Source organism: Acomys russatus, chromosome 27, assembly GCF_903995435.1.
Source record: "Acomys russatus chromosome 27, mAcoRus1.1, whole genome shotgun sequence".
NCBI classification, from domain to species: Eukaryota; Metazoa; Chordata; class Mammalia; order Rodentia; family Muridae; genus Acomys; species Acomys russatus.
Genome location: NC_067163.1, coordinates 56,222,380 through 56,250,358, shown reverse-complemented (window position 1 = coordinate 56,250,358; position 27,979 = coordinate 56,222,380). Strand labels below are relative to the sequence as shown.

General features: G+C 51.1%; 1 protein-coding gene across 2 annotated transcripts; it reads right to left on the bottom strand.

The window, feature by feature from the left end:
• Positions 1–961: 961 nt before the first annotated feature.
• Positions 962–27,837, bottom strand: Sugp1 (SURP and G-patch domain containing 1). Of its 2 annotated transcripts, none has more exons than XM_051169546.1 (14): positions 27,583–27,837; positions 24,156–24,327; positions 20,857–20,957; positions 17,092–17,313; positions 14,359–14,482; positions 13,915–14,015; positions 13,158–13,281; positions 8,118–8,473; positions 3,629–3,735; positions 2,984–3,161; positions 2,658–2,764; positions 1,799–1,944; positions 1,408–1,537; positions 962–1,304 (listed from the first exon to the last, which is right to left on the bottom strand). In XM_051169546.1, the coding sequence occupies exons 1-14, from the start codon at positions 27,614–27,616 to the stop codon at positions 1,278–1,280; spliced, it is 1,929 nt and encodes a 642-aa protein (XP_051025503.1). In that variant the 5' UTR covers positions 27,617–27,837; the 3' UTR covers positions 962–1,277. The 2 variants fall into 2 exon arrangements, with proteins under 2 accessions (XP_051025503.1, XP_051025504.1); XM_051169547.1 differs by lacking the exon at positions 27,583–27,837 and adding an exon at positions 25,898–25,963.
• Positions 27,838–27,979: the final 142 nt, after the last annotated feature.

Here is a 27,979-nt window from a genome sequence, read left to right as displayed (position 1 = left end):
CTCATGTCAGCCCCGGCAGCTGGCCCACTACCTCAAGCCGCCTCACTGGCCTCTGTACGCATGTGCACCTGTGCTGCTGGGAGTCCTGCTATATCACTCTCCTTTGAGAGCAGACGTTTCAGCTGGGCTGGTGGCCAGGTTCCATTCCCTGCAGTGCTGTGTCTGGCTTTCTGCATGGATGCTGGGACTAGAACTCCGGTCCTCATGCCTGAGTATCAAGTGCTATTACACCAGGAGCCATCTGCCCAACTAAAAGGGACCCTTTTAAGCCCCTTTACATTCCCAGACCACTGTCATCCACAACACCACCATCAAGAGAGCATTATGGAAGCTGAAGTAGTAACACATGCCTTTAATCCAGGCCGGTGGATCTCTGAGTTCAAGGTCAGCCTGGTGTACAGATTGAGTTCCAGGACAGCCAGGCTGCACAGAAACATCCTGATTTGAGCAAGAAGAAGGGGAAAAAAAAAAAAAGGAGTATGTGTATGTGGCATCATGGGTGCTGAGGGGAGAGCCATGTCTAATTGGATACAGCATGACCTCACTCAACTTGAGACTTTTTTCTCAAAGTGACCACAGGCAAATGTAAATGCATGCCTGGCTGTGCAGCTTTGGGGTACCATTACCACAGGAGTTTTGGGGCACAGGAAGCGGGGATACATTTATTGCAGGCTCAGGAAAGGTGCTAGGCAGCAGTAGCGGAAAGGGGGTTGGAGAACTGGGCGTGTTAAGGCAGCTGGGATGAGCACTCTGAATGGCTGGAGAGGTCTAGGCAGGGTCAGGGGCAACACAAACGAGGACTGCAGAGACTTATGTCCATCACGCCTCCAGATGGGCTCATGCAGAGGCCTTGTGGCTCTGCAACTGAGTACTAGTTCCTGTTTGTCAAAGACCCTTGACCTGGCTTCTGGCATGAGACAGCCCCTCTCCCAGATGCCTGCATCCAAACAGCCCCACCCCCACCCCAGCTGTGCCCAGGACACACCAGCCCATCCACATATCACGAAGTGTTCAGAGGCCCCTTTCGCCTGCCTGGGGTAAAGTCCGCACCAGCTGGCTGGCCTCCAGTCACTGTGAAGTCAATGATGAGCCTCACTGGGACTGGACGAGGGACAAAAGGGGTTTCTGATAATGGCAGGGACAAAATGCTGAGCAGGTGAGTACTGGGACTTTAATACACAGCACAGTTGTAACAACAGGATGGGCAGAGATGGATGCCAGAACACTCCACAGTCTGAGGATGGGCGATCTGAACGTAGAGTTTGTTTCCAGAATATTCAGTAGTAGGGCCGTCTGGGGTTGTTCTGTGGAAGGTCAAAAAGATTGAGAGTGATAACATTAGTGGAAACTGTAGGTTCTCCCTGTAGAACCTTCCAGGCAGCAGAACTGAAACAGGGAAACACGCACCAGGGGGTTGGGCCGGAAACGGTAGGCCAGCATCATCCTCTTGCGGAAGGCCTCATACTCATCATCCTCCTTGGAGAGCTCAGCTGGCCGGTCAATGCCAAAGCCAGCTCCATCTACTGTGGTGGCACCCCTGTGAGGAGCCAGCAGTGAAGAGTAGGCCAGGGTGGGACACATAAAAAAGGGCTGCAGGGTACTGGGGTGGGGATGGGTGGCATGGCTCAGCAGCCCTGGCAGAGGTCCTGGATTCACCCAGAACGAGGTCAGAGGCCAGCCTCAAGGTCATGCAGCAGTGTGTGGAACAAGGCTTCACACTTGGACAAGTTCTCACTAGTTTCTGAACCTTACAGCTTGGCCCATCTGGGCGCTCCCTGCAAGCCCTGGCAGCACTTACTTGTTCACTGGGTTCTTGATGCCTTGGCCCTCGGTGCCCAGCCCCTCGCCCTCCTTCCAGCCCATCTTCATGAGCATCTGATAGCCAATGTTCTCCACGGTCAGCTTGAACTCCTTGTACTCTGAGTAGTCCGGCTCTCGGCCCTCCTACAACAGAAGGAGGAAGTTGCCAGCAATGGGGACTGCATTTGTCCCTGGGCCCCAGGTCTGGCTCCAGTGCCCACCCCACCTGCTTTTAGCCTCAGGTCAGACTGGGACCACCCATGTGCCCCATCCTCCAGTTGCAGAGTCTACAGAAACAGACCAAGCTCTTAATCCTTCTGCTGTCTCCAAGGAGCTGAGCTTCCTGGCAATCAAGTCAAAAGGGGCAAGGTGGCCACTGACACAGCTCCTTTGGCATGTTAAGTTATTGGTAAAGAATAGTGTATGTCCTAAGCAATTTGTTAAAATACCCAGCCTGGGGACAATCTGCCACAAGGAATGCTAAACAGATGTGGCTATGGGATACAAAGAGAACCCAGTCCATGTCACGGCAGCCCACTGGTTTTGAGCCCACCACAGTGGGGGCTGCATGCAAGGAGGTGCCTGCCTGTAACTGGATGACATTAGCAGGATGACAAGAGGTCAAGGCCAGTCTGGGTTACACAGCAAGTTCCAGACCAGTGAGGACTGCATGGCAAGGCCCTGTCTTAAAAAGAAGAAAGAGGGAAAAAGACAAAGTCCCTCTGCTCTGGAGGTGACATCCCTGTGGCTGAGAAACACTACACTAGTCCTTAATTCCCCACCTGTCAGCACCTGCCACAGCACAGAAGGCGGACTGCCCTCCTGCCAGCTTCCCCAGGTCTGAGCCCAGGGCTCACCTTCAGGGCCTTGAAGGTCTCCATGAACTTCTCCAGCTCATCAGGGGGCAGGAAGTCACCGATGAAGTGCTTGCCCCGACCCATCTGTGTTAGCTGCTCCGCCCACTCTGTGGAGAGATGAGTGGTAAGGGGATGAGGTGGAAGGCGGCTCCATGGTGTCCTTCCTGGACTTGCAACCTTGCCCACAGTTCCATACAAAGACCAGTGATTGCTCATGAAGGGTCACGCCCTCACTAAGGGCACACAGAGGTAGAGCCTCTGGACCAAGCGCCATGGCCAGGTGATGTGGGTGAGTGGGGTCCATCCGCCCCTCACACCCCACACACCTCGTGTCTTGTCCATCTCCATGCGCCGCAACTGGTGTTCCCAGGTGCCCAGCTCGCTGTCCACCTCCTCATCACTGTCATAACCATGCTGGTGTTGCTGCAGCGCCTTCTCCCAGAGCAGCTGCATGTCCTGCATGGCGCGCTTGTGCTGCATAATCATGTCATACATCTGCTGCATCTGTGGAGGGGACAGGCATGGACTCAGCAAGGATGTCTTCTTGCCCAGAAAAGCAAAGCAGGACAAGAGCTGCAGCCTGTCGCATCCACATCCCAGCATGGGTGGAGACTCTCAGCCAAAGCACACGGGCAGCAGCTGACATAGGCTGCAGGCCTGTGGCAAGGTGGTGCTGGGGGCTCTGGGGCTGTGATACCACCTGACCCGCCTAGCTGGCCCCTCACTGATGAGGTCAGACAACAATGCCTCAGATTATCAGGGTCCCAGAGCACAGACACCTAGACAGTGGAGGGAGCTAGGGAAGGGCAAATGGGAGATGTCTCTGAAGGAACAGTGCACACACCCTACGCACTGCCCTAACCTGGTTCTGAGGACCTGCCCGTCAGGAACTCCTCAGGCAGCACTCCCACGTGGATACCCATGTGGTCCTTAGCCTCGGGGCAGAGCAGAGTGCTGGCCTGTGGCCTTACCTCCTGCTGCTCCTTCAGCTGCTTCTTCTGCGCGTCAGACAGCTCTGTGACACCCACCAGGCCCACAGGTTTCCCCTTCTCGTAGCCGAGCCCTTTGAGATCCTGAACTAGAAGGAGAAACACATGACAGGACAATAAGAAAGTGGCAGTCTTGTGCCAGGGTTTCAGGTACCTGGTGTGAACTATGTCCACAGCGCCCCAAGCAGGGTCGACAGCAGCTGTCATGTGCACCGGCTGGGTACCTCTTTAGGAAGAAGTCCTTTCCAGAAAGGCTTTGCAGCCCCTTAGTCACAGATGTGGACACCAGGGACCAGAGAAGTTCCCATATCCTAGTATAGAAACCTGGCCCGAGTCCCCACTCACTACCACACACCTAATGGGCCTGGCACAGCAACAGGAAAGGAGCTGAGCTCTGTGCATGTCCACGAGCCACACACATGCTATCCAGTGTAGATGCAATAGATTGGGTCTGATATTAGACTGCCATGTGGTTCCTTTGGCTCCCTTGGGGAAGACAGCCAGCTATCCCAAAGCTACTGACATTTAATTTAGCATTATCTTTAGACATTGGCTGGAGCTGTACTGATCCATGGAGATGCTGGCTTGTCCCTCTAGCTGACAGAAGCCACCAAATACCACTGGGAAGGAAAGCCAGGTCTCCACATGCTCTAGCACACAAACTCCTCTAGCAAAGTGGAAAGAGCTGAGTCCACCTAAGTCATCAGGCTGGGGCACCTGCCCTTCAGAACTGCCCACTAGGGATGGATGAGGCTCAGGGGGCAGTGTCTGGCTAGTGAACGCATGAGAAAGTGTGTGCAAGCACACAAGCGTGCTCGAGCGCTCTCTCTCCCTCGCTCTCTCTCCCTCTCTCTCTCTCTCTCTCTCCACTTAGCTCCTAGGTTCCCAGTGCATTCCTGATCTTTGCTTCAGGGCTTATAGGAGCACAGAGGGGTGTGGGGATCCATAAGGCTGAGAGGGGACCCCCTTCTTTTCTGCCCACTCCACCAGTAACAGGCAATGAGTTCTCCCAGGCAGAGACAATACAACATAATACAAGACTGGATGTAAACCCCAACCTATAGTTTAACACCCATGCTGACACTCTGAACCACAGCTTTGGTGCCTTCACTGTCAGGGCTCTTCATTTTCTGTGACCAACAAGCACTCAGCATAAGTGACAGTCTGTTTCTTAGCCCTCCCCTGGCTCTATCAAGAGCTCAGGAATTTTTCTCCTTGACTTAGAAACAGAAGACCCTGGGGGGCTGGAAGGATGGCTCAGAGGTTAAGTGCACTGCCTGCTCTTCCAGAGGTCCTGAGTTCAATTCCCAGCAACCACATGGTGGCTCACAGCCATCTATGATATGATCTAATACCCTCTTTGGTGTGCAGGCGTACATGGAGGCAGAGAATTGTATACATAATAAACAAACATTAAAACACACACACACACAAACAAACAAAAACAAAAAAACACAAAGACCCTGGTGCTGGAGACTGGCCCTCAGAACTAGGCAGGATGCCCACCCATAGGAGAGCAGCCTTTCCTGTGAGACTGTAGCAGCTTTATGTCAACGTGACACAAGCTACAGTTATTTGGAAAGATAGAACCTTGACTGAGAAAATGCCTCTGTTAAGACTGGGCTATTTGCAAGCCCGTGGAGTATTTTCTTAATTAGTGATTGATGTGGGAGGGCCCAGTTCACTGTGGGGAGGGCCATTCCTGGACTGACCAGGGTTCTATAACTTCCTTCACTGATGGACAGTGATGTGGAAGCATAAGCCAAATGAACCCTTTCTCCCCAAGATGCTTTTGGTCATGCTGTTTCATCACAGCAACAGTAACCAGGGGCCATCCTCCTGTTAAGATGAGGAACTGGGAGAGGTTGGTGGATAGGAGGAGCTGCCGGACGGCAGAAGTTCCTCAGCCACTGACTATCAATCAGCTCAGATGATGTAATACCACGCCCATACCCACGTGGGCTCATGGCAGGAAATAGGAGAAATGTTGGCTGTCCCTCAAACTGCTGTGAGGAGGAAAGGTCAGAGGTAACTATGCAAATTGACTGTGGTTGCTTCTTGTCTTGTACTTCCTGAACTTTCTATGATGAAAACATAATTGATGTGTTTCAAAGCCTAGGACAGAGAACAGGACCATCTATCTGTGTGACCTTGGACAGAGGCTGACTGCAAATCATGGACACAGACAGACAGGATGGAAACAGACATGGCCCTGGTATGGCACTAGGACATTGGGTTAAGACCTGCTTAAGTAAAAAGGAGGCCAAGAAAAAAAAAAAAGAAAAGAAAAGAAAAGAAAAGAAGAAGAAGAAAAAAAAATGAGGCCAAGAGACATGCTGAGGAGACACTCCTCCCAGAGGAAGGGACAGTTACATATGTACCTATCCAGAGCCTCCTAACACATGCTGGAGATGGATCAATGGGTGACAGAATCTGTCACCAAGTTCCAACCCCAGGAGAAATGAGGTGGAAGAAGAGAGTCAACTCCACTAGGCTATCCTCTGACCCTCACACTCCTACCATGGCACACACATGGTGGTGCACACCTTTAATCCAGCACTTGGGAGGCAGAGGCAGACTGAAGCCTGAGTTTGAGGCCAGCCTGGTCTACACGTGACTTCCAGGCTGCATAGGGAGACCCCGACTCACTGACTCACAGCAAGTGTACAGCACTAGAGAGTGCTGGCTGCTCTCCAGAGAACCCAGGGGTCAGTTCCCACCATCTACATGGTGGCTCACAACCGCCTGGAACTGCAGTCCCAGGGGATCTGACACCACCCTCTTCTAGGCTCTGAGAGCACCAGGCATGCACATGGTGCACAGACACACATGTAAAACACACACACACACACACACACACACACACACACACACACACACACACACACACACACACCCTCCAAAAAACACTAAGCAAAGGCTGATAGCACTGAAGGAGAAAGAGAGCATCCTACTGTAACTTTTAGAGAGGGTAATGTGCCATTTTCACCTCTGCAGTTGGGGGCGGAGCCCAGGACTTGCAATGACTGACAGGCAAGCTCTCACAGCGGGGCCACACCCTAACCCTGAAGATGGCCTTTCTAACATGGGTGCAGCACCTACACAGAGCAGCGATGCGATGAGGCTAGAGTGGTGGCAGTAGACTTGCCCAGCACGCCGGAGAGGACTCAATCCAGATAACACACAGACACACAGAACAAAAGACTTTCCTCAAAACCAAGAGGTGAGATGACTCAGCCTGTTTCTGCCACCTCTCACGTCACATGGTGCATACATACATCACAGGCCCTGACCAGAGTGAAGTTTTGGAAGAGAAACGGTCGCAACTGCAGGAGACAGCCTCCATGGAAACCCAATCCAGCCACAGCGGCCACACACCACCCCAGCGCTGGGGGCTGGAGGCAAGAGGACCGGAAGTTCACTTAGGCTCAGTCATGGAGTAAAAATGTGAGACCAGCTTTGGTTCAACTGGCGAGATCGCTCGGTGGTTACAGCACTGGCCGTTCTTCCAGAGGACCTGGGTTTGATTAACAGCACCCAACCACCCATAACACCAGAACCAGGGGACACACATGGTACCTTCTTCTGGCTTCTGTGGGCACTGCAGACATGTAGTGCACAGTCACACATGCAGACAAAACACCCAAACACATAACAGCACACAAATGTGAACAGGAATGGAAGCTAGGCATGGAGGCTGGGGCTGTAGCTCAGGGCAGCCTAGCATGCTGAGGGTCCCAGGTGTGACACTTTGCACCAAAAGCTCACGTGTCACCTATCCTGTGATGCTGCTGTAGAGCCATCTTCTTCACTATGCACCCCTGGCTGGCTTAGATCTCTCTATGTAGACTTAGTTGGCCTTAAACTCAAGACATTCACCTACCTCTGTCTCCTTAATGGTGGGGATTCAACTGTGTGCCACCACGCCCAGCCCCCTATAGCCCTTAATCCTATTTCCTCACCCACCATACCCCTCCTCTGGAGCAAGGTACTACTTACTACACTTTGCAAGAATGCTAGCACTTACCATCCCCGCATCTAGGAGGTAAAGCATCAGGGTTATGGTGATCCTAGCTACATGGAACTATCTCAAAACATTGTCTCCAAACCAAAGACCACAAGGAGATTGTTTCCACCTACCAGGATGGACATGTGGGCATGTGTAGATATATGTATGTTTTGAGTCAGGGCTGGCCCGGACCTTGCAATTCCCCTGATGTAGTTTTCTGGGATAAAGGGCTATGCCACCAAACCTGGCTCTGAGTATGTGACTGTATAAAAAGGCCATGGATACTCAGAGGCGTTGGCATCTGTGTGAGTCCTGGACCCAATCCCCACTGGAAACTGAAGGCCGGTTCCATTTGCATGGATGTCTGTACACAAATAGCCCAGAATACCCAGTCACAGGAGGGAGCAAAATGTGTCCCAGGCTCTGAAATGACCCTGTGACCAACAAGAAAGAGTGGCCCACCTGACAGAGGTGAAGGCGAGGCGTCTATGTCCCTCTGTGCCAGTTCAGCAGGTGGCAGCTCCACTTTGTCCTCTTCAGGGCCCCACCGGCTCTTCCGCTTCCTCTTCGCAGTGGCTGTAGTGGTGGGCTTCCCGGGGATGGATGGAGTGGGGTTGACAGCAGGCGCTGGGGCCACTGGAGTGGGGCAGGCAGTGATGGGGGGTACGGCTCCTGACAAGGCTTCAGGGGCAGACTTGCGCCGCAGGCTGGGGTTGGGAGCAGGGAGGGAGCCTGTGGAGCCCGCCTTGGCTTTCCGGAACTCCTCCAGCTTTTGCCGGTAGTATTTGTACCCTTGGCTGTTGGGATCATAGAGAAAACTGCAAAAGAAAGTGGGGGACATCACAGCTGGGTTGAGACCTGGCCCTGCTACTGGGCTTAGAGAAGATCAGGCTGTGAGCACTTAAGGTGGCCAGTCACTGTCCATCAGGTTCAGGCAGAGGGACTGCAAGCCCATCCTCCCCAGCCTGGTTGGGGGCCGGGAATGTAACAGGCACGCTCAGAGCCTCCTCAACCCTGCAGCTATCTTCCATCAGGACCCCCCACCCCCACCCCGAGCTGTTGGGAGACCTTGGGCACCACTCCTTCAAATCCAGCCCTATCTCCAGGGAGCCCCATAGGCCGACAGTGAAAGACACAGGTTTGGGACTCCAGCCCCACTTTGGAGTAAGCAGCTTGGGGACAGAAGCATTTTCACCCTAGAAGCTGTGGGCAGAAAGTATATTGCCTCTGGCCTGAGCAGCTGGAACACAGTAGGACTGAGGTAACAAGACTGTCAGCTCTTCTCCACTGCCTACTTCTCTGACAGGGCAGAGTGGAGTGACCTGGCCCAGTGTTTCCAGTTTCATGTGGCAAATACCAAGAAAGACTCAGGTGTGCACACGCACAGTGCTGAGGAGCTGGACCTGCTGCGCACAGGGACCTGGAGGCTGGTCCCAGCACAGCTGTATCCCAGCAGAGCTGCATGGCCTCGGCCCTCTGGGGCTGCCTGAAGGCTGCTGCTGTCTAACTCTGTGCTCAGTTGCTCTGTCTCTCCTACAAAAGGAGTAGAGTGCGAACAGCACCCATGCACACCTTCCTGAGAGCAAAAAGGAGCTGCAGGACTCAGAACGCCTGAAACATCGGCAGCGGAGCTCCCTGGGCTGTTCAGAGAGTGACTGCAGTCGGCACGCACTGAGATAGACATGGTCTGCCTTTGGATATTTTCACCATGTGGCTTGCAAAATGCTTGGTGGGGTAACAGAGGACACAGGAGCTGACAGCACAGGGTCAGATACTGTGGATTTCTTTTGCATAAGAACCACCAACAAATCTCTATCAGCTCAGTCTGTGAGCACATGAGCCCCAGGAGACAGGTGGAAGAAGCCTGCTAACACTCACCATCTGGGAAGGGCAGGAGACAGTGACGTCTCCTTTGTATTCCTAGGTCATAGTATAAGCATGACCAAGTAGAGGCACTTGTAAAAGAAACAAGGGGGCCTAGGGGGTTGCACACTTTTAATCCCAGCACTTGGGAGGCAGAGGCCAGCCTGGTCTACAACAGCGAGTTCCAGGACAGCCAGGGCTACACAGAGCAACCCTGTCTCAAAACAAACAAACAAGCAAACAAACAAAAAACCAGAAACAAAACCAAAAGAGAAACAGACAGACAGACAAGGGGGAATTGGAAGATGGCTGAGGATTAAGAGCACTAGCTGCTCTAGGGTTTGGTTCAGCACTCACATGGACGCTCACAACAGTCTAGGTCCATGGAATCTGACATAATTTTCTAGCCTCCATCACATGGTGCACATACATACATGTAGGGAGAACACTTGTAAAATTTAAAAAAGGGGGGAGGCGCACAAATAATCATAGGCTTTGGTGTCTGTGTGAGTCCTTGACTGAAGAAAGAAAACTTATAAGATAAATTTAATTTTAAAAAATTCTTTTTTAACATAAGAGACAAAGCTGTGGCCTTTAATCCTTGCACTTGGGCAACAAATGCAGAAGGATTTCTTTCCCTTTTTTTTTTTTTTTTAAAGATTTATTTATTTATTTTGTATATAGAAGTGCTCTATCTACATTTACACCTTCAGGCCAGAAGAGGGCATCAGATCCCATTACAGATGGTTGTGAACCACCACGTGGTTGCTGGGAATTGAACCCAGGACCTCTGGAAGAGCAGACAGTGCTCTTAACTGCTGAGCTATCTCTCCAGCCCTGTAAAAGGATTTCTCAGTTCAAGGCAGTGGTTCTAGAGAAGGTAAAACTGCATAGTCTCACACACACACACACACACACACATCAAGTATGGTTGCTTATGCCTTTAAACCCAGCACTTGCTTGTGAGGCAGAAGCAGGTGGATCTCTGAGTTTTAGGCCAACCAGCAAGGGCTACACAAAGAAATCCTGTCTTCAAAAACCAAAACCAAAACAGAAGACTGTCCCCACACCCATCCTCCTCTTTGGTTCCTGCTCACATCATGGACTGCAGCATAAGGAGCCAATCAAACCTCCTCCTCCTCCTGGGAGGAACACTCCCAGCATTCAGAGACGGACAAAGACACTATTTCAGTATTTGGGCCAGGCTTCCCAAACTAGGCCCCTTGCCTCAGTTTCCTTGTCCCTAAGAACTCAGCATTTTGGGGCTTGGTGGCACAAACTTTGGAGTTAGAAGGAGGCCAATCTCTGAGTTCAAGGCCAGCCTCGTCTACAGAGTGAGTTCTAACACAGCCAAGGCTACAGAGAAACCCTGTCTTGAAAAACCAAACCAAACCAAACCAACAAAAACACCTGAGCATGCCAGGAACTGGACCACCCCACAAGAGGCTAGCCAAAGGAATGTACCTTTGGCTTCCTGACACATGGCTGGCTACACAGGGGTTTTTTCCCTCTTGCTATGTGTTTGGAATAGGGTCTTGCTTTGTGGCCTTAAACTCACAGATCCACTAGCCTCTGCTTGGGGAGTAAAGGTGTGCACCACCACATGCAACCTACAAAGCATTTCTTTTTTGTTTTGTTTTTGTTTTTTGAAACAGTTTCTCTATGTTATCGTGGCTGTTCTGGACTCTTGTAGACCAGGCTGGCCTTGAACTCACATCAATCCATCTGCCTCTGCCTCCCAAGTGCTGGGATTAAAGGTGTGTGCCACACAAAGCATTTCTTTTCTTTTCTTCTTTCTTTTTTTTTTGTTATTCGAGACAGGGTTTCTCTTGTGTAGCCCTGGCTGTCCTGGACTCACTCTGTAGACCTGGCTGGCCTCGAACTCACAGAGATCCACCTGCCTCTGCATCCCAAGTGCTGTAGAGTCTTGGGCTGTATAACAGAGCAGGCAAAGTGACCGGAGCACACTCACTCTTTCTGCTCTTGACTGGCTTGACCAGCTACTGTAAGGACTGCTGCCTTTTCTCCCAATCACAGGCTGTACCTGGAACTGCGAGCACAGTAAACCTTCTCCCTGAGTTGCTTCTGTCAGGGAGCTTTTTCCTAGCAGCTCAGCAATGAGACTGGACTGCTCATTTCATGTGAGCTCACAGGCCTTGAGGGGGCCAGGAAGCGATGCCCCATTCCCTGCCCATCTTATGAGCCATGGGGATGGTGAGTGTGGGAATACTTTTCTGTCAGCCAGCCTACATCCTAGGTTGGCTGAGGGTAAATGACAGCTATCCCAGGCTAGGTACCTACGGCCAAACCCTTCAGGCAGACAAAGGCTGGGAGGAGGCTCAGAGCCACCGGAGCCAACTCTGGATCAGTGAAAGGCTGGGTGGGGCTGGACCTTTACTTCCTGAGAGGCAGGGGTGCAGAGTAAAGTCCCTTCACTCTTCCCAGCTGTCCAGATAGACCTCCATAGCAAATAGAACCCTAAAGCCACTGAGTTCTGATTTACATGAGCTCAGGCAGAGAACTTTATAAAAAGGCTGCCAGGCTGTGTGTGGTGCACACACCTGTCACAGCAGCCTCCAGACTGAGGCAGAAGCAAGTGCTCCATGCAGGCCTCCCTGCACAGCTAGACTCTGCTGCCCCTTTCGCCCCACTGACCACCAGATGGGAGGACGAGTCTGAACCTCAGGATTGGTGTACGATGGGTGATCCTCTCTGAGATCACAGCACAGGAGGGGTTCCCATTCCTTACACCAAGACGCCTGGTCCCTCCTGCTCCCTCATTGTAAAAGACGTCCCAAGACCACATAACAGCCTGCCCCCAGGCAGCAACTGCCACTTCCCACAGGGAACAAAGTGAGCACCAGATTGTCTGTAAAACACATGAGAGAAACACACCTATCAACCCAGAGTGGCTGCTCAGATACCATTCAGGACACATACCCAGGCTAGCCCTGTGTGGAAGCACTTGCCTTTAATCCCAGCACTCGGGAGGCTGAGGCATGTGGATCTTTTGAGATTCAGGGCAGCCTGGTCTACAGAGCGAGCTCCAGGACAGCCAGGGTCCTGTCTCAAAATAAAAAAATAGAAAAATGAGTCCCTGTCTCAAAATTTAAAAGGCATAAAAGAGAAGCTCCTAGGATAATAGAGTCCTTGTCCTTACACATGGAGTCCTGTACGGGCCATGGCTGGGGTGAACCTTTCTTGTTTTCTTTTTCACAACTAACCACCATGTATGTGGATATGGCACACAGACATACATGTTGACAAAACACTAAAAGATATAAAAGTATATCTTTTTTGTTTGTTTGTTTGTTTTTTGAGACAGGGTTTCTCTATGTAGCCCTGGCTGTCCTGGACTCACTTATAGACCAGGCTGCTCGAACTCACAGTGATTCGCTTGTCTCTGCCTCCCGAATGCTGGGATTAAAGGTGTGTGCCATCACGCCTGCGCTGGAGGCTTATGTTCTGAATAGCTGGTCCCTGTAAGTGGTGACACTCTGGAAGGAGCCACCAGGTGTGCACCAGAGGCTCTTTGGGCCATAGTTTGGCCCCTGATCCAGATGTCCTTTGCTTCCTGGTCACAATGGAGGACAGCCCTGAAAGACAGTAAAGCAAGTCTGCTGCCGGGCAGAGCCTTACCTGAAGGCCTGGTTCTCACGGTTGTTCTGGAGGGCGATGGTCTCCACCTCAGGACCCCCGTCTGCTATGAACCTGGCCAACTTTTCTGCAAGGTTCTTGGCCTCTTCGTCCTCTGGGGGTGAAACTTTAAGCAGGCTGTCAGTACTGAGCTCAACTCACCACACCCAACAGCCTAATTCCTGCTAAGAGCCCCTCGGGAGTGAGCGGGGCTTGGCTTAGGAACGGTGCAAAGAGAGACAGGCAAACGGGAATCAGATTACTATAGGGACCAAAGTCAGAGAAATACCACAACCACACATCCCACCCCACTCCACCCTTCTCCTGAGGAGGACAAAGCAGAAGTGTGCACTGATTCAGTCATGTTCCACACATTCAGCCATGTTGCCCACCAGAGTCCCTGACCCATGACAGCCACCTCCCGCTGTCTGTCCCCAGCCCACACACTTGGCATCAGGCAGCACACCTGTCTTGGGCACACAGAGCTAGAGATAACCGTATCTTGTCAGAATGACATGTGAATGCTCTCATGGCCCACTCCCCTGTTCAAATGAGCATCTGGACAGGACCGCAGCCCCCAGGGGGCCTCTGACATGCCACAGCCCCACACCCCAGAGCCAAGTCTGGTGCTCAGAATTCAGCTGGGCCCTGGAGACCTGCTGGTGTGCTGGTGCACCCACAGGCAACTCCCACTGCCCATGAGGGCACAGGTTTGGCTGCCCAAATCCCACGTGCTCTCTGTCCTCTGCTGACCACTTACCTTTCGGGGTGGCTGCCTGTGGCTTTTGGGCCTCCTTCCTGATCTCAGCCACCTTCTTTCTGTAGTACAGGAATTCCCTGCTATTCTTATCATGTAAAAAGCTGGAAAGGAGATTTGGAATATTAAAAATGAGTTTTGGGGGTGGGTGCAGCTGAGGCTCCACTGCAGAGCCCTCACAAGGCATTTAAAATGTAGGCTTGAGGCATGAGCAGCAGAGTGAGACGCTGCAGTCTACACCAGCACTTCCTTCCAAGTATAATGACCTCCTTTGGGGCTGGGGTGTGGGTCAGCGGAACAGCCCTTGCTTAGCACACAAGAGGCCCTGGGTTCCATGCTGAGCTCTAGACGGGTAGCTCCCTGGCCCAGGCTGTGTGTCAGTTCCCACACTTATATGTGTGACCACAACAAACATGAGCAGCACAGCACTGCCCCAGCGGTACTCACGTGAAGGCCGGGTTATCCTTGTAGTCCTCCATAGCTACTTTCTCTAGCTCTGGGCCTCCTTCCGCCACAAAACGGGCCAGCTTCTCTATCACTCTCCGAGTCTCGGCTCCCTCTGGGGGTGAAACTTTAAGGAGGCTGTCAGTACGGGGCTCCGACTTACACACCCAACAGTCACTAGGTACACTCTATAGGCCGCAACGACAAGGGGAAAGATTGGGAGATACAGTAGGCTGCCAAGAGCCCACACACGGCTTCACGGAGAGGTAGTCTCCACAGCCACACGGCTCCGTGGAGAGGTAGTCTCCACAGCCACACGGCTTCGTGGAGGGGTGGTCTCCACAGCCACACGGCTCTATGGAGGGGTGGTCTCCACAACCAGACAACCAGGCAGTGGACAGGTGTCTGGGTCTCTGGCAGGTGAAGACATCATCAGGCTAAAAAGAGCCACTGGGAAGTGTTTATAGTCTCTGTCTCTCTCGTGTGTGTGGTGGGAAGCATTAATTTTTTTAATTAATTTATTTTATGTATGAGTGCTCTATCTGCATGTACACCCAGCAAGCCAGAAGAGGGCATCAGATCACATTATAGATGGTTGTGAGCGGGAATTGAACTCAGGACCTCAGAAGAGCAGACTGTGTTCTTAAGTACTGAGCCATCTCTCCAGCCCTAAAGTAGTCTTCTTTTATTTTTCTTTTTTCTTTCTTCTTTTTGGTTTTTCAAGACAGGGGTTCTTCTCTGTATAGCCTTGGCTGTCCTGGACTCACTTTGTAGACCAGGCTGGCCTCGAACTCACAGAGACCCACCTGCCTCTGCCTCCTGAGTGCTGGGATCAAAGACATGTGCCACCATGCCCGGCTTTCATTTTGTCTTTTTAAAATATTTACTTTTCAGGGCATGGTGGCACATGCCTTTGATCCCAGCAAAGGCAGGTAGATCTGTTGAGTTCGTCTATAAAAGGAGTCCAGGACAGCCAAGGCTACACAGAAAAACCCTGTCTCGAATAACAAAAACAAACAAAAAAGATTTACTTTATGTTCTGAGTGTTTTATTAACATGTATGTCTGTGTGTGTGCCATATACATAGTGGTTACAAATGGTTGTGAGGTGCTAGAAACCAACCTCAGGTCCTCTGAAAGAGCAGCAGGGGCTCTTAGCTGCTGAACCATCTCCCCAACTTCTTTCTTTTCAATTTTAATTTCTGACTCAGAGTCTCTCTCAGAGTCTGTCAAGCACACTGATCTGGCTGGCTAGTGAGCTCTATCTTTCTCTTTACCCCAGCACTGTGATTACAGCACGTGTCACCACATCCAGCATTTTCTTTTTCTCTTCAATGAGAGATTTGCAATCATATTAAGGTCCCATGTTAGGAGCAACCAAGAGGCAAGCACTTTGCTGACTGAGTCTCCTTTGAAAAGTATGACATGCTCTGATCTGAACACTGGGTAGACTTCAGGTCGCTGTCCTGAAGCTGACACAAGCCCAGATGTTTCTGATGGACTCCCCCGTGATCCAGTAATCCAGCACTCTAGGACGGTCTGTCATCTCTTGCACCCTCACACACTCAACAGCCAGCCATTTAACAAGGGTCTGGGTTTATGCTGGGAAAGTGGGCTGGCAGCCTGCCCTGGGCATGAGAACACCCACTTCCTCATGCTTAATCACCACCTCAGAGACACGATGTTAAGGGTTTGTTTTTTGTTGAGACATGTACCTCAGACTAGTTTAAAGGCTAGCCTTAAATTCTTGATCTTCCTGATTCAACCTTCTGAGTCTAGGGTGACAGACATGCACCACCTATGCTGTCCTGGGCGTGAAACCCTGGGATTTGTATCTGCTAGGCAAGAACTGCACCAACTGGGACACACCCCCAGCCTAAGGTATCTCTTTACAGGTGGATTATCGGTCTGTACGAGGCATGTAGAACTTGCTTTTGTATTTCTCCCCACCTAGTCCTGAGGCTGAGTCTGATTGTCAGTGTGTGGATCATGTCTTTTTGTAAGTGTCACAAGGGAAACAAGTCACTGTCAGCTGGTGTCTGGCCACTGGGGTAGATGCTAAGCCTGCAGCTAATCTTATACTCCTTGTTGCTTGGTTGCCAGAAAGTGCAGGAGTGCGGGGAGGGGAATAAAGGAACATGTGACCTAAATGGAGGCTCCACGAAGTCCTGGGGTATTTTGTGCTGCATTTTCTTAAAGATCCACTTTCCTTCCACATGAGAACCTCTAAGAGGGTGTGCCCTCCAACCTACTCTGGTGACCCTCGCTCACAACAGGCTGACATGGCATAGCTAAAGGATCAGTTTGTCCTCTGTCAAGGTGACAGACAGGGTGTGCAGTCAGATCTCCACAGGATCCTGCTGTCACAGAGCCTTGTTCTGAACGGGGTGGAGTTGAGTTTCTAGAAGAGTCACTGTCAGCCCGAGCCCAGGTCCCCGAGGTGAAGTACATTTTCCAATCTTCACGCTCCAAACCTCTGACCCAAAATGTGGAGACAGGCAGAGCAGCTCCTGCCTCCGCTTACATGAAGTCCTGTCCAAGACAGCCCTCTATGATGGGCTACCACGGCAGCCACTGGTCTCAGAACGGGGCTGGTGTCCTTGGCAGGGCTGTTTCAGGACTTCCTAGGGTGGCTCACTCTGCTCAAACCCCATAGTCTCACCTCGGCACTCGTGCCAGGCTCTGGCCACACTGGGATGCCGTGGGTGGAAGGAGGCACGGCAGCCCCACAACTTACCTTTGATCTCCAGCCACTGCTCATAGTCCTCCTCCTCGTCGTCATCATCAGGAGACTGGAAGACACTCGGGCGGTGTGCGACAGGCAGCTGCTTGGCATGTGAGTAGTTCTTCACGGGGCCCACTGAGCCGCCCAGCCCCAGGCCTGTCCGCTTGGTCAGCAGGAGGGGTCTCTTTAAGGTGTTGGGTGTGGGCATGCCAGGAGGAGGCCTGGGGGCTGGATCTGGGGTAGAAAAAGAAAGCACACACTGGAGATCTTCGGAAGGCAGTGTTGTTGGCAAACTATAGCTGCACATCCTAGACTTCTAAGCATCAGTGTGTGCCACCTCTAGGCCAAGGAAGACTGGAAGAGGACAAGCCAGGGCTTGGCAGGTGCAGCTCTTGCTGGATTTGCCTCTGCACAGCACACACAGAGTGGAAGCAGGTCAGCTCCCAGGTGAGACTGCAGCCTCCATATTCCAGATCGTAGCCTTCCTAAATTGGACTGGAGGCCCTGAGGCCAAAAGACCTAAACAGTCTGACAAAGGCTGAAATCTCTTTAATAACAATGAGCTCCAACTGGGCTGTGTGGCTTCCCTCTGACTGGATTTCTACCTACTGGAGTGAGCTAAGGGGATGTGCTGGGGTATACACATGGGCCCCTCTCCTATGACCCCACATGTGGGCAGGGCCTGGGGTTGAAGACCTGTAACCCCAGCTACTCAGGAAACTGGCAGAAGGACTGAGTTCAAGGTCAGCCTGAGCAACTATGTCTTGTCTCAAAATGAAAAGCCAAAAGTGGGCTCCTCTATGGTAGAGCACTTGCTGAGCACGTGTGAGAACCCAGGTTCAGTGCCCAGCACCACACACAGTAACCCCATGAACACAGTTACGTCCCTGACAAGGCAGGGACCAAGCTCCCTGGGGAGCAGTGCTGTAGCACAACTGGGCAGCTGGGCCACAGCATGAAAGGCTCCACACTCTAGATTTAACTCCCAAAGCCTCCGTTTCTAAGTGTGAAACAGGAGCTCCTGGCCACACAATGCTTCGGAAGCTAAACTCAGCCAGGGATGTGTAGGTACCCTCTGGGTATAAAGAGAATCCTTTCTCATCAGGGAGAAAAGTGTCCAGTGACACTTCTGTCCCTAATAGCTCCACCCACACTGCTGAGGACAGCATGACGACAGGATTCTTAGACACATTCTGTCAGCAGTGGGGTCCTATGAGGTTGGGGGGGCATACCTCAATTTCCCAGATGTTTTTCATTACTAAATAAAAAGGCCAGGGCAGGAGAGATGGCTCAGTACGTAAGAGCACTCACCACTCTTACAGAGAACCTGAACCCCAGTCCCTCTGGCTCCCAAGGGCTCCTACAACCACAAGATGCACATGAACTCATACAGGCCCACATACATATGACTAAGGGTTAAATCTAAAAATCATAATGAGAAATGTCAGGTAGTGCACACACCTTTTATCCCAGCAACTGGGGGCAAAGGCAGGCAGATTTCTGTGAGTTTGAGGCCAGCCTGGGCTACATAGCCAGTTCCAAGACAGCCAGGATTACATAAGAAAATCCTTACTTTTTTGTTGTTTCTCTTTTAGATTTTTGTTGTGTATGAGTGTTTTCCCTGCATGTGTACCTATGCACCATGTGCATGCCTGGTGCTCCCAACATACGAGTGTGTAGAAACCAGGATGGAACTGCTGGAAGCACAGTCGTTGTGAGTCACTATGTGCTGCTAGGAGCTGACCCTTGTCCTCTGCAAGGACTAGTGTTCTCGGCAGCCACAAAAGACCCTGTCTTTGTTGTTATTGTTTTTGTTTGTTTGTTTTTTGAGACAGGGTCTCCCTGTGTAGCCTTGGCTGTCCTGGACTTGCTTTGTAGACCAGGCTGGCCTCGAATTCACAGTGATCCACCTACCTCTGCCTCCCAAGTGCTGGAATTAAAGGCGTGCACCACTATGCTCAGCCAAGACCCTGTCTTAAAAGAAACAAAAACCCAGAAGGCCCAGCAGCCCATGTCACAATTGGCACTGTCAGTAGGGAGCCATGAGGCCTTCTGGGAGTTAGCTTTTTTTCTTTCTTCCCCCCTCCCTCCCTTCCCAAAGCTTGGCAGGACCACAGTGAGGCTCTCCTTCTCTGGATAGGGACACTGTCCTCTTTGCTTGGCCATCTGACCTTACTGTTGCTGGAGCTGTTAGTTGGAGCCTGGGCTCTGGGAGCCCTAACAAGCCAGGCTGAGCCACTCACCCCGGTGGTCCAATTAAAGTACAAGCAGTCTCGGGCTGGGGCTCTGTTGGAACAGTGCCCACCTAGCGTGCATGAGGTCCTGGATGCATCCCCAGCACCGTATAAACCAGGCATGGTGGCATAGACTTGTCATCCCAGCACCCAGGAGGCAGAGGCAGGAGAATCAGGAATTCAAGGTCATCCTTGGCTACAAAGCAAGTCTGAATCTAGTATAGGCTACATGAGACCCTGCATCAAAGATTAAACATAGAAAGCATAGCATGGCAGCACAGGCCTTTATAGCTCAGCACTGGGGAGGCAGAGGCAGGTGAATCTCTGTGAATTTCTGACAAACCTGGTTTCCATGGTGAGCTCCAGGCCAGCCAGGGCTACTTAGTGACACCCTGACCCATCAAATACTGTGTGAGTTAAGAAAGATGGTTTGTCAGCTAAGGACAGTTTGCTATGCTGTGCAATCTTTTTGTTTGTTTGTTTTTCGTTTTTTGGGAGAAGGTTTCTCTGTGTAGCCTTGACTGTCCTGGTCTCTCTTTGTAGACCAGGCTGGCCTCGAATTCACAAAGATCCACCTGCCTCTGCCTCCCGAGTGCTAGGATTAAAGGCATGCGTCACTACTGCCTGTCTGCTGTGAAATCTTAAGGCTTAGTTTTTTGTTTGTTTGTTTGTTTTGGTTTTTCAAGGCAGGTTTCTCTGTGTAGTCATGGCTGTCCTAGACTCCCTTTATAGACCAGGCTGGCCTCGAACTCACAGAGATCCTCCTGCCTGTGCCTCTCTGAGGACTGGGATTAAAGGGGTGCACCACCACACCTGGCACAATCATAGGGCTTGGAATCCCAGCTCCAGCACCCACATGACAAGCTGAGTATGTGCTGGACAGTGGTGGCTCACGCATTTAATCCCAGTGCTTGGGAGGCAAAGGCAGGTGGATCTGAGTTCAAGGTCAGCCTAGTCAACAGAGCTAGTTCCAAGACAGCCAGGGCTACACAGAGAAACCCTGTCTTGAAAAAAAACAAGAGAAAAAAGTAAAAAAAGATCATAAATAAAAAATGATGGGACATGAAGTCTGTGGATTCAGGTACAAAGGATACCTGCTCTTTCAACTTTCAAAAGGACGTGTGGCACAGGGCTGATAACGATCCTCTGCCCACAGGCTATATGAAGGAGCATGAAGGAAAGGTCAGGGTAGCCGCCTGTGTGGTGCTGAGTGCTGGATACACTGGCTAGAGATGGCACTCAATGAATAGCTGATTAGGCGACTTGGTCACCTCCAGGATGGCCCCCTGTCCTGCACCAGCCACAGCATGCCAGAATTGTCACCTTTTGACAGAACTTGGGCATCTCAAGCCAGCTTGGTGTTGGAGTACAACACACCGGCACCCTACTGGGAATCCGACAGAGGTGACCCTCCTGGAGGAAGCCTGTCTGTCATGCACAGAACAGCAAGGGCACTTAACAGGTCCCATGGTGGGACCTGTCACCTACAGTATTCCAGGGAACCTAGGGACAAGGTTGGCGTATGAGGGCTGGCTGCACTCACCTGTATTTGTCTGTGCCTTCTGCAACTTCAGAAACTGCTGCAGGAAGCTGCCATCATTGGCAAACTTGTTGGAGATGCAGGAGTTATGTGCATTGGCAATTCTAGAACCAAAGCATGGGTGAGAGTGAGCTGTGGAGGAAGGAGAGCCAAGGACAGAGCTAGTGCACTGACGTTCCTGCTGAGACCCAGACTGCAGCCCCAAAGATGTCAGGGACAGTAACTGGTGCAGGGAGCAGGCATGTATGCAGGAGGCTGGAAGCATGTCTACCTTGGTGAAAATAACAATGGATATACGTGGGCTACCTCTGCTTGAGTCCCAGCCCCGTGGTCCCAGTGGCCCCATAAACTTTTCCTGCACAGTACTATTTCCTACTGGTTAATTAATGCCCTGGCTACTGTTCACCATGTACCACAGCTTTCTGTAGAGCAGGATCTGTACGCTTTTGTGGCTTCAGGTAGCTTTTTTAACACAGGGTCTATGTAGTCCTGGCTGACCTAGAATTCACTATGTAGACCATGATGGCCTCAAATTCAGAGATCCACCTGCCTCTGCCTCCTGAGTGCTGGGATTAAAGGCCTGTGCTACTATGTTTAGCTTTGTGATCTTACTTTGCTTTTCAGACAGGGTCTCATGTAGCCAAGGATGGCCTTTAATTCCTGGTCTTTTTGACTATGCCTACAAGTATGCAGGTATATGCTACTAAACTTGGAAGTCTTCTTTTTTCCCCTTAAAACAGTGTTTTAAGCCCAGGCTATCCTGGGCTAGCCTGGAACTTGCTACATAGCCCAGGCTGACCATAAATTTACAAAAATCTTTTTCTTGCCCTAGTCTTCCAAGTGTGGTGATTTATACAAGTGTCCCCAGGAATGGCACTAGTGTGTATCCCCAACACCTCAATAGTTCTGGCAGGGAACACCTATAGCAAGCACCTAGTGAGAACTGAAGGGACCTGCTGTCGATTGTGCCGTGGTGGCTTGCTTTTTGTTCTTCTCTGTTTTAGAGACAGTGTCTCACTCTGTAGTCTTCCTGTCTCCGTCTCCTAGTGCTGGGATTTCAGGCAGAAATCATCATGCTTGGCCAAAAAAGGAAGAAAAAAAATGCATTTTCTGCATCTTCTTTAGGTAGGTGCAGCAGCTCTATCTGTGGTCCTGCTTCTTGGGACGCTGAGGCAACAGGACGGCCTGAGCCAAGAGGGAAACAAGGAGCCACCACCTCAGGACAAAGAGAGCTGGTGCTCGGCATGTGCAGGCCTGGGAGTCTATCCCAAGCACCATAAACACAGTAACAGCTGGTTGTTGGGAAAGCACCCCAAAATCCAAGCGGCACTCATCTCTGGCTGGCAGGTTGAGCAACCCTGGCTTTTCTTTGTTTCTTCCTCTATTTCTTAGATTCCCAAAAATGCACATAAGTTACTTTAAAATATTTTTAGGGGGCTAGAGAGGTGGCTCAGTGATTATGAACATTTGCTGCTTTACAGAGAACCTGGCTCATTCCCCAGCACCCACACTGTGGCTCCTATCTATCTGGAACTCTAGTTCCAGGGGAGCCAATGCCGTCTTCTGCCCTCCACAAGCACTAGACATGCACACAACGCACAAGCATACATGAGGGTAAAACAGTCATAAACATAAATATTTTTAAAAAGAAATTAAAATTTCATTAAATTACATTTACTTACTTATTGTATGTGTACAGGTCTAGGTACCATGGCACATGTGGAGGAAAGACAACTTGTAGGATTTCCTGCCATCAAGTAGGTACCATGGATTTTATCGGGTCACAGACTTAGCAGCAAGCTCCTTTACTCACTTAGACACCTTGCTGGGCCACAGGGTCTTTCCAAGTTTAGCAACAATAAGGTCCTTAGTTACTCCTGGGTTTTCACATCAAAGCAATAAAAGCCAACAAAACAAAAGCAAAGTCAAAGCTTTCTGACACAGCAGGGAAGCCTCTGCTGAGAAAACAGCCTCAGACCCTCCCATCATCCTCACACTGTTCAGCGCCTGAGGCAGAACCATGTGGCATTTGAGTGGGACACACGATGCTCCCATGTACTGTTATCATCTCTAGATGACTCAAGTAACTACTGCACACAGATGCTGTGCAATCAGTTGTCAGTTTGTGTTGCTTAGCAAATAAGGCTGAGAAGATAAACCCAGCTGCTGGGGCTGTGTAATCCCAACACTCAGGAGAGGGAGGCAAGAAAACCTTGTCTCAAAATCCAGAAGAGTGCTTGCCATGCAAAAGTGGGGATGGGAGTCCAATCCTCAAAAACCGTGCTTTAAAAAGTCAGGTGGAGCTGGTAGTGGTGGCGCATGCCTTTAATGCCAGGCAGAGGCAGGTGGATCACTGTGAGTTCGAGGCCAGCCTGGTCTACAAAGTCTAGGACAGCCAAGACTACACAGAGGAAGCCTGCCTCAACACCTCCCACCCCTAAAAGCCAGGTGGAATGGTGTGTGCAGAGCAGGAGGACCCCTGGGGCTTGTTGGCCACCAAATGGTGGGCTATAGGCCAATGAGCTTTGTCTCAAAATACAATGTGGCCTGGTAAGACGGTGCACATCTTTAACCCCAGCACTCAGAAGGCAGAGGGAGGTGGATCTCTGTGAGCTTAAGGCTAGCCTGGTCTACATAGCAAGTTTCAGGACAGCCTTGATTGCACAGTGAGACCCTATCTTTAAAAAAAAAAAAAAAAAAGGATGTGGGGTGGTGCAGACTTTTGATTCCAGCACTGGGAGGCAGAGGCAACAACAGCCTGATCTACAAAGCAAGTTCTAGGACAGCCAGAGCTACACAGAGAAACCTTATCTCGAAAACAGAACAAAACAAACGGACAAAGAAATGTAAACATCTCCTAAGGAAAGATAACCAAGGTTGTCCCCTGGTCTCCACGTGTGCACACATGTACATATGAACTAGCATTTAAAATATGTAATGCATATACATGTTCAGTATACACATGATGTTCCCTCCATTTTCCTCCAGTGCTTCAGCTGTAACTCAAGGGCTCAAGCAGCCCTGCAAGCAGCCTGCCATAGCCATGATCAGCCTATGCCCTGGTCTATGGACAGACTCAATACCACTGAACTATGGACAGCCACGGGAGGCATGCAGACCTGTGATCCAGGTTCTCAGTTAAACCAGGTTGGCCTTGAACTGGGTGCTCCTGCCTCTACCTCCTGAGCTCGCATTTGTAGCAGCACAGCTGAGCCTCTGCACACCACCCACTTCTGCTGTCACCCTGCCCCATGTCCTGTCACACTGAGACTCAGCAGCCCCACACCTCTGAAGCCACTTACTCCCCAGGATGAGGGGGCTGTGGACTGGCTGTGTGACTCTGCCTGGCCTTCTGTTCCATTCTGGCCTCGATTTCCCGCTTCTTCTGAGCGATGAGCTCTTCCTGGTGGAGGATGTTCATATTCATCTTTCCAGACTTGGGCTGTGCCATCCCGAACCACCGGTTAGCCTTTCCTGGGGAGAGAAGATGGAGAGCAGGAACATGTTTGCTCCGTCAGCATGCCGAACAGCAACTGTGGGCCAGACAGCTATAGATGCTCAGGACTCAAATGGTAATTTGTTCATTCTTCAGCAAATGCTTACAGAGTATCTGCCACGTGCACAGCATTGTGCTAGGCTCTCAACAGGAGTAATGAGAACTCCGGCGGTGGCTCACCTCTGACTGAGAAAGGAAGAGACCCATAACACGGAAAGCTGCCTGCAAGGGTAGTGGCACACATCTGGAAGCCCAGCATGCAACAGGCTGAGGAAGAATGCCAGCCTCATCTACACACTAAGACCCTGCTGCAGAGCCTGGGTTCTAGTCCTAGAAGTGAATAAGCCAGATGTGCTGGTGCATGTCTCTAATGTTAAGTTCAAGACCAGGGCTGGAACCTTGGCTCAGTAGTCACGAGCACCAGCTGCTCTCCCAGAGGACCCAGGCTTAGCTCCAGTACCCATATGGAGACCCACAAGCGTGTGCAACTCAAGTTTCAGAGGATCCAACACCCCCCCCCCGCTAACCGCTGTGGCACTGCAAGCAACATACTGCACATACATACACTACACTTAGGCACTCACACAAGACACATAATTCTAAAAAGAAGTTCAAGATCATCCTGTGATATATAATGCCTTCTAGGCCAGCCTGGTGTGCATGACATCGTGTCTCAAAAAAAAAAAAAAAAAAAAAAAGCCGGGCGTGGTGGCGCACGCCTTTAATCCCAGCATTCGGGAGGCAGAGGCAGGCGGATCGCTGTGAGTTCGAGGCCAGCCTGGTCTACAAAGTGAGTCCAGGATGGCCAAGGCTACACAGAGAAACCCTGTCTCGGAAAAAAAAAAAAAAAAAAAAAAAAAAAGCTATCCTTGGATTTTCACATGTACACAGTGGTATACACCTGTTCTTACTCGCCTACACTCACAATAATAAACTACATTTTATTTTTTTAGTGTGCAGAGTAGGGATGATGTGGAAAGGCTGGACAAAGGAACCACTGTGGGAATTCTGCCCATTTCTCAGTATATCTACCCGTACTGTATATTCTGGACTGGGGAAATATACACAGGATGCATATGGGGACCCACTGGGCCTACTGTGAGCTGGGCCTACTGTGAGCTGGGTTTCAGCCAAAACTCCACTAGTCACCTGACCTCCATGATCCAGTCCTTTCCTTCTGCCATGTGGGTCCAGGAACAAAACTGCGGTCATCATGGTTGGCGGCATGGGACTTTACCCACTCAGCCGTTCCCCAGCCCAATAAATGAAAACTTTTAAAATTTTAAAGAAAAAGATCTTAAATTATGTTAAGAACTAAGCTAGAAACAGAAAGAGACAACAGAACAGTGCCTATACTGGTAGGACAGTCTAAAAATAACCACTAGAAGAGAGCACAGTTCAGCTGGAAATGGAGTTCGCAGAAGCCAGGGTCAGGAAAAGCCATGTGAGTGAAACATGGAGAGGAGAAGATGCCGGCACTGGGTTTTCAAGACAGGGTTTCTAGAACTCACTCTGTAGACCAGGCTGGCCTTGAACCTAGAGATCTGCCTGTGGCTTTCTGAGTGCTGGGACTAAAGGTGTATGCCTTCACTGGCCAGTTTCTTCCTCCTCCTCTTCTTCTTTTTCCTTCTCCTCCTCCTCCTCCTCTTCTAAGCAAGGCATGGTAGTGTACGCCTTTAATCCCAGCACTTGGGAGGTAGAGGCAGGTGGATCTCTGTACATTTGGATCTCTGTGAGTTCAAAGCCAGCCTGGTCTACAAAGAGAGTCCAGGACAGCCAAGGCTGTTACACAGAGTAACCCTGTCTCAAAAAACCAAAAAAGAAAAAAAAAAAAGACAAAGTCTGTTTGTGGCTGGCCTAGAACTCAGAGACCCACCTGCCTTATTAGGAGTTGGGATTACAGGCATATACCACTGGCTCTCCACCTAATTTTTGGAGATGGGGAGCCAGGCCCTCATTTTTTGGGAGGAAGCACTTTAATTAACTACTGAGACACTTCATCAATTCTTAAATGTTGAAAGCAAAGCTGATTCCCAAGGCCCTTAATTATCTCCATTCTGTTCATGACAGTCTCCAAAGGAACAATCGCAGTCTACTCAGGGCCTATGCAACCTCTGTGGTGACATCGCTGCCTTCCCACAGAGGACAGCGACTCATTTCCAACATCTTGCGCAAACAAACAAACAAAAAACCCAAAACCCAAAAAGAAAACGTTTCCTAAAGCTGAAGAGATGGCTCAGAAGTTAAGAGCACTGACTGTTCTTCCAGAGGTCCTGAGTTCAATTCCCAGAAACCACATGGTGGCTCACGACCATCTATAATGTGATCTGATGCCCTCTCTGGCCTGCAGGTGCACATGGGGCAGAGCACTGTATATATTAATAATAATGATGATAACAACAATAATAAAGGTGTGCTTGCTACTCTTGCAGAGGACCCAAGTTGGGACTCTGACAAACACCCAGGTGGTTTGGTACCACGTCAGCTGTCTTCTGGCCTCCGTGGACACTTACACCCACCCACCCGTGCATTCACCGACATACAGACAGAAAGAAATACAGCTAAATCGTTTTTGAATTGCTAAAGCCTTCCCTGACCTTCAACATATCAGCAGCATCCAACCCAGACCCCACGTCACCAGAACTAGTCTTTGCAAATGCTCCTCCCAGGTGCACTGACAAACAAGCTTAGCACAGCGCTTGGCACACACGCAGCGTGGGAGCATATGGTGAATGGGCGAATGCATACCATTTTGGGGGCACAGGGACACCTAAACCGGTGTCAAAGTGGGGTTCGGTAGGCGTGGGAAATTGGGCCCTGGCTGCCCCAGGGCAGTTCTCTTACGCAGATGCCCCCCCCCCCCAGCATGATCCAAGCTAAAGGGGAGCTGCCACCTGGAGGGGACCCGGAGGGACAGCAGGGGAGTCCCGGAGTAGCACCGGCCCTGACAGCAGTTCATTGGGAATGCCCGCGCGGGGTCCCACCCGGTGCCTAGGCCTCTGGGGAAGACTCGGGAGTGCTCCCCAGCCCCGGGCGGGGGCGGCCGGTGCAATCCGAGTCTGGGGTCTGGGGGAGACGAGAGGGGTGCACACGCCGTTACTGTGGGTGGCCGAGGGGCTGAGGCGAGGAGTCCGCGTGTCAGGTCCGCGACAGAAAAGCGGGTGAAGTGAGGCGGGGGACGGGCAGTAGCGGAGAAGCCAGGAGGGTGCCGGAGGGAAGGCGGGGGATGTTACCTGCAACATCCCGGTTGTCCATCTTGAGACTCATCCAATCCCACAATGCTCCGGCGCCACCTGAGAGGAGGGAGGCGCTGTTATAGTGCGCTTGGTCTACCGGGAAATGTAGTCCTCCGCCAATCACGTCCAACCTCTTCTAGGACATGAGGCGTCTTCTCCACAGACACGCCGGCGCCAGTTCGTGAACGTGGGTCACTCTCAGTCGCGATGGTGCAGAGGTGTCGCCCTCTCCTTCAGACTCTTCCTCAGTCACAGCCACTGCGGACACACGCACTGTAAGTCCCACAAGACATTGCGCCGCAGTTCTCGCGAGAACCGCGAGGAGGGCCCCCTCCCAGGCCCCGCCCCTCGAGGTGCTTCCGCCTCCCTGTGGAGGCGGCTTGTTGTTGTGCTA

Coding starts and splice junctions, on each gene's coding strand:
- Sugp1 (XM_051169546.1), bottom strand. CDS start 27,616: ATGAGTCTCAAGATGGACAACCGGGATGTTGCAG. Junction 13,282..13,914: donor ACAGGCAGCCACCCCGAAAG/GTAAGTGGTCAG, acceptor GCCTGCTTAAAG/TTTCACCCCCAGAGGACGAA. Junction 1,538..1,798: donor ATCAAGAACCCAGTGAACAA/GTAAGTGCTGCC, acceptor GGCTCCTCACAG/GGGTGCCACCACAGTAGATG.